Source organism: Cynara cardunculus (assembly GCF_001531365.2).
Source record: "Cynara cardunculus var. scolymus isolate 2C chromosome LG 5, CcrdV1, whole genome shotgun sequence".
Lineage (NCBI taxonomy): Eukaryota > Viridiplantae > Streptophyta > Magnoliopsida > Asterales > Asteraceae > Cynara > Cynara cardunculus.
In genome coordinates this window covers 34,504,955-34,508,157 of record NC_037532.1, presented here as the reverse complement: position 1 = coordinate 34,508,157, position 3,203 = coordinate 34,504,955, and the positions used below count along the sequence as shown (strand labels likewise).

The following is a 3,203-nucleotide window of genomic DNA, read 5'->3' as shown; positions in this document are numbered from 1 at the left end:
AATAATACTTAAAAGTTTAATCCAAATGCTTTATAATATTAGTATAAATAAATTATTATATAATTATCCGAGAACTTTTTACAACGCTAAAGGTAAGCAAAGCTACCAGGTCGGGTCGGGTCGGGTCAAATGGGATGGTGAAAGTCGTCGACCAAGCAAAGCAACGTGATATCCTCGAATCATCACCCGGTACGCCAAGTCCACCCCGATTCTCTGACTTTGTTTTCAATCCAAACCCAAATCGTATACCGAAATACCGTGTTCTTTGCTGTTGACTCTCTCTCTCTCTCTCTCTCAGCATTCACAAACCCTAAGCTTTCCATCTGGATCCATTCCTCCATCTCCAGAGGTAACTCATCGCTTGGATTATCCAATCTGACTCCCTTTCATATACTATCTTTTATAATTCATAGCAGTTACTTTTAATTTTTGTTCTACTTTTTGTTGACGATGCTTACTTGTTATTGCGATCGTCAACACATGAGTTTCAATTTACTCAATTGGGGATGTTAATTTACTTTCGGGTTTCTCCTTATACGAATTGCGATTTGCTATTTAATTCATGAATCAGTATGTTGCTTCTTCTTAATTATTTAGTAGATTACGAGGTGACATAACGTTTTAAACTAAGCAGTTTTTTGGATTAATTGGTAATTTTAATAATTTTTGTTGGACTAACATGAAAAGTGAAGTTCATATGTTCTATCGCTTCTGTTGTTTGATTTTAATTGAGTAGGGAAAGAGAGCCAGGGGATTAGGGTTTAAATAGAAGGGTAATTCAATGCTATGTATGATGGCTCTTGATGCTTAATTTCTTTGAAGGGGATGAGAAGGATTAGGGGTGAATAGCAGAGGATGGGCGTTTCATTCTACAACCATTAACCACCTGTTTATGGCAACCAAAATTAGTGTTCTGTGATAACATTCGGCCTCTTCTTTTGCTTGATCATGTGGTCGAGAATAAAACAGATTGGAAATTGGAATGCTGGATTTTTACTCTGTGACTATTCCACACCATGTCTATTATGAGCAAAAAGAAAGAAAATCAATGTGAACCTTACCCACTCGATTCATATAATAAGGGGCTAAACTGTAAAACGAAATCTATATTGCAAGGATATGTGTATGGTGATATGGGTGCATGTTTGTGGATGCCAAGATTTGGAGATTTTGAAAGATTGAGGATACATGGGTGCATTTATACTTGTGCATATATATGCATATATATATATATATATATATATCTATATAGGGGTAATTTCAGGTGCAAACTTAACGTCCATATTGAACCGGGGGACAAACAAGAGCGCGCCATGTGTCCCAGACATTCACGGGATATTCATCATGAATGTTGTAAAAAATTCACGAATGGGGTTCATTATTCATGATGAATGGAAACAAATGGGACATGTTGCGCTCTCCTTTGTCCCCCAGGTCATAACGGAAAACAAGTTTGCAACTGAACTTCTCTCTCTCTCTCTCTATATATATATATATATATATAATATGTATATATGTATGCATATACAAGTATAACTACCAATTTAATAAAATATGCAAGATAAATGCAAGAAAAAATGTAAATTGTCATAGAAGTTAATTTGTTGTGTCATCTTGTTTTTCCTCTTTTGCAATCATAAAATTAAGTTTATTTTGTTCTGATTTTACAAATTGTGAATTTTCATCTCTTTTGTTAACAAAAGACCAAAGTCTCCTCATGCATATTCCAATTCTGGTATCCTTGTTAATCCCTGGTCAATAATTAGGTGAGTATGACATGTGGGGGGAGGGTAACTTTCTGATGCAATTGCAACAAATACTGTGTTAACCACAAGGGTGGTGCCTGATTGGTTTGAGCTTGGCTCCAAAGGTCAAAAGTACCAGGAGATCCGAGGTTCAAATCCAAGGAGGAATAAAAATCCCCTTGTGGCCACGAAGGTTCAAATGCGGTGACTCCAGGCTATCTGCAAAGCAGGTGGTTGCCCTGGGATTAGTCGGCTCGCATAGCGGGTTGGATATCCAGATTAATCAAAAAAAAAAACAAATGTTGTGTTCTAAAAAATTTCATTTCTTTTTTTCGTTTTAGTGTTTTGTGTTGTCACAACTGTTGGTGCTTCTTAATTGATTTAAGTGACTAATATCAGTTAGTCGTCTGAACTTGCATTAGACACTGACACAGCAATATCTGATATTGGTGCCGAAGAGGTATATGTGTTTACTACCTGATATTGGTGTTGAATATATATATCATGGTTAGGATTAACTTTATATATTTTCGTTGGCCATTCTTATTTGTTTGTATGTTAAAAGTAACTGATAAAAGGACTGCATCTGCCAGGGATATTTAGCGAATGTTCACAGATGGCAAGTAATATGCGTGAATCAACAATCAAGCCTCCGGAAAGTTCTTCATCAAGGGACACTGGTAGCAATGATGCCGGAGACTTTGAATGCAACATCTGCTTTGAACTAGCTGAAGACCCTATTGTCACTCTTTGTGGTCATCTCTTCTGCTGGCCATGCCTTTACAAATGGCTCCATATTCATTCGCGTTCCCATGAATGCCCAGTTTGCAAGGCCCTTATAGAAGAGGAGAAGTTGATTCCTTTATATGGTAGAGGGAAGACACATACTGACCCAAGGTCGAAACCAATGCCTGACCTTGAAATCCCACATAGGCCAGCAGGTCAAAGACCTGCAACAGCCCCTGCTCCTGATAATAACAACTTCCCAAATTTTGGGTTTGGAGGATTTGCGCCAATGGCATCTGCAAGATTCGGTAACTTTGCAATGTCTGCAGGTATTGGTGGTTTATTCCCGTCTTTACTTGATATGCACGTTCATGGATTCCAAAATCCGTTGCAGTATGGTCCAAGAGCTTATGGACCTAGATTCTTTAACGGGTTTCATGGGGGACATCATGTTCATGAGATTTTTCATTCGAGGCGAGGGAATCAAGAGAATAACCTTTTGAAGACGTTCCTTTTAATGTTTGGGATTTTTATGGTCCTTGTTATGATCTTGTAAATCAATCGTACGTTGAAATTAGACTATTAGTTCTTGCTTATGGTTGGCATCATCGCGATGATAGTATGTTAATATATATTTTGTAATTGCACCATATAATAGTTCTATATCCTTTGGAGATGTAGAATGATCATGTTCTTTCTCATTTAATGAATTGTGGAGTTGAACTTTGAAGC

At 37.3% G+C, this 3,203-nt stretch overlaps 1 protein-coding gene across 1 annotated transcript; it reads left to right on the top strand.

Moving 5' to 3' along the window:
- Nucleotides 1-224: 224 nt before the first annotated feature.
- On the top strand, nt 225-3,203 carry LOC112513676 (E3 ubiquitin-protein ligase RNF185-like). The gene is made up of 2 exons (XM_025120015.1): nt 225-349; nt 2,339-3,203. Exon 2 carries the CDS (start codon nt 2,362-2,364, stop codon nt 3,025-3,027), a length of 666 nt encoding a protein of 221 aa, XP_024975783.1. The 5' UTR covers nt 225-349; nt 2,339-2,361; the 3' UTR covers nt 3,028-3,203.

Bases quoted from the DNA above. Each gene is read 5' to 3' on its own strand.
- LOC112513676 (XM_025120015.1), top strand. From the start codon at position 2,362: ATGGCAAGTAATATGCGTGAATCAACAATCAAGCCTCCGGAAAGTTCT.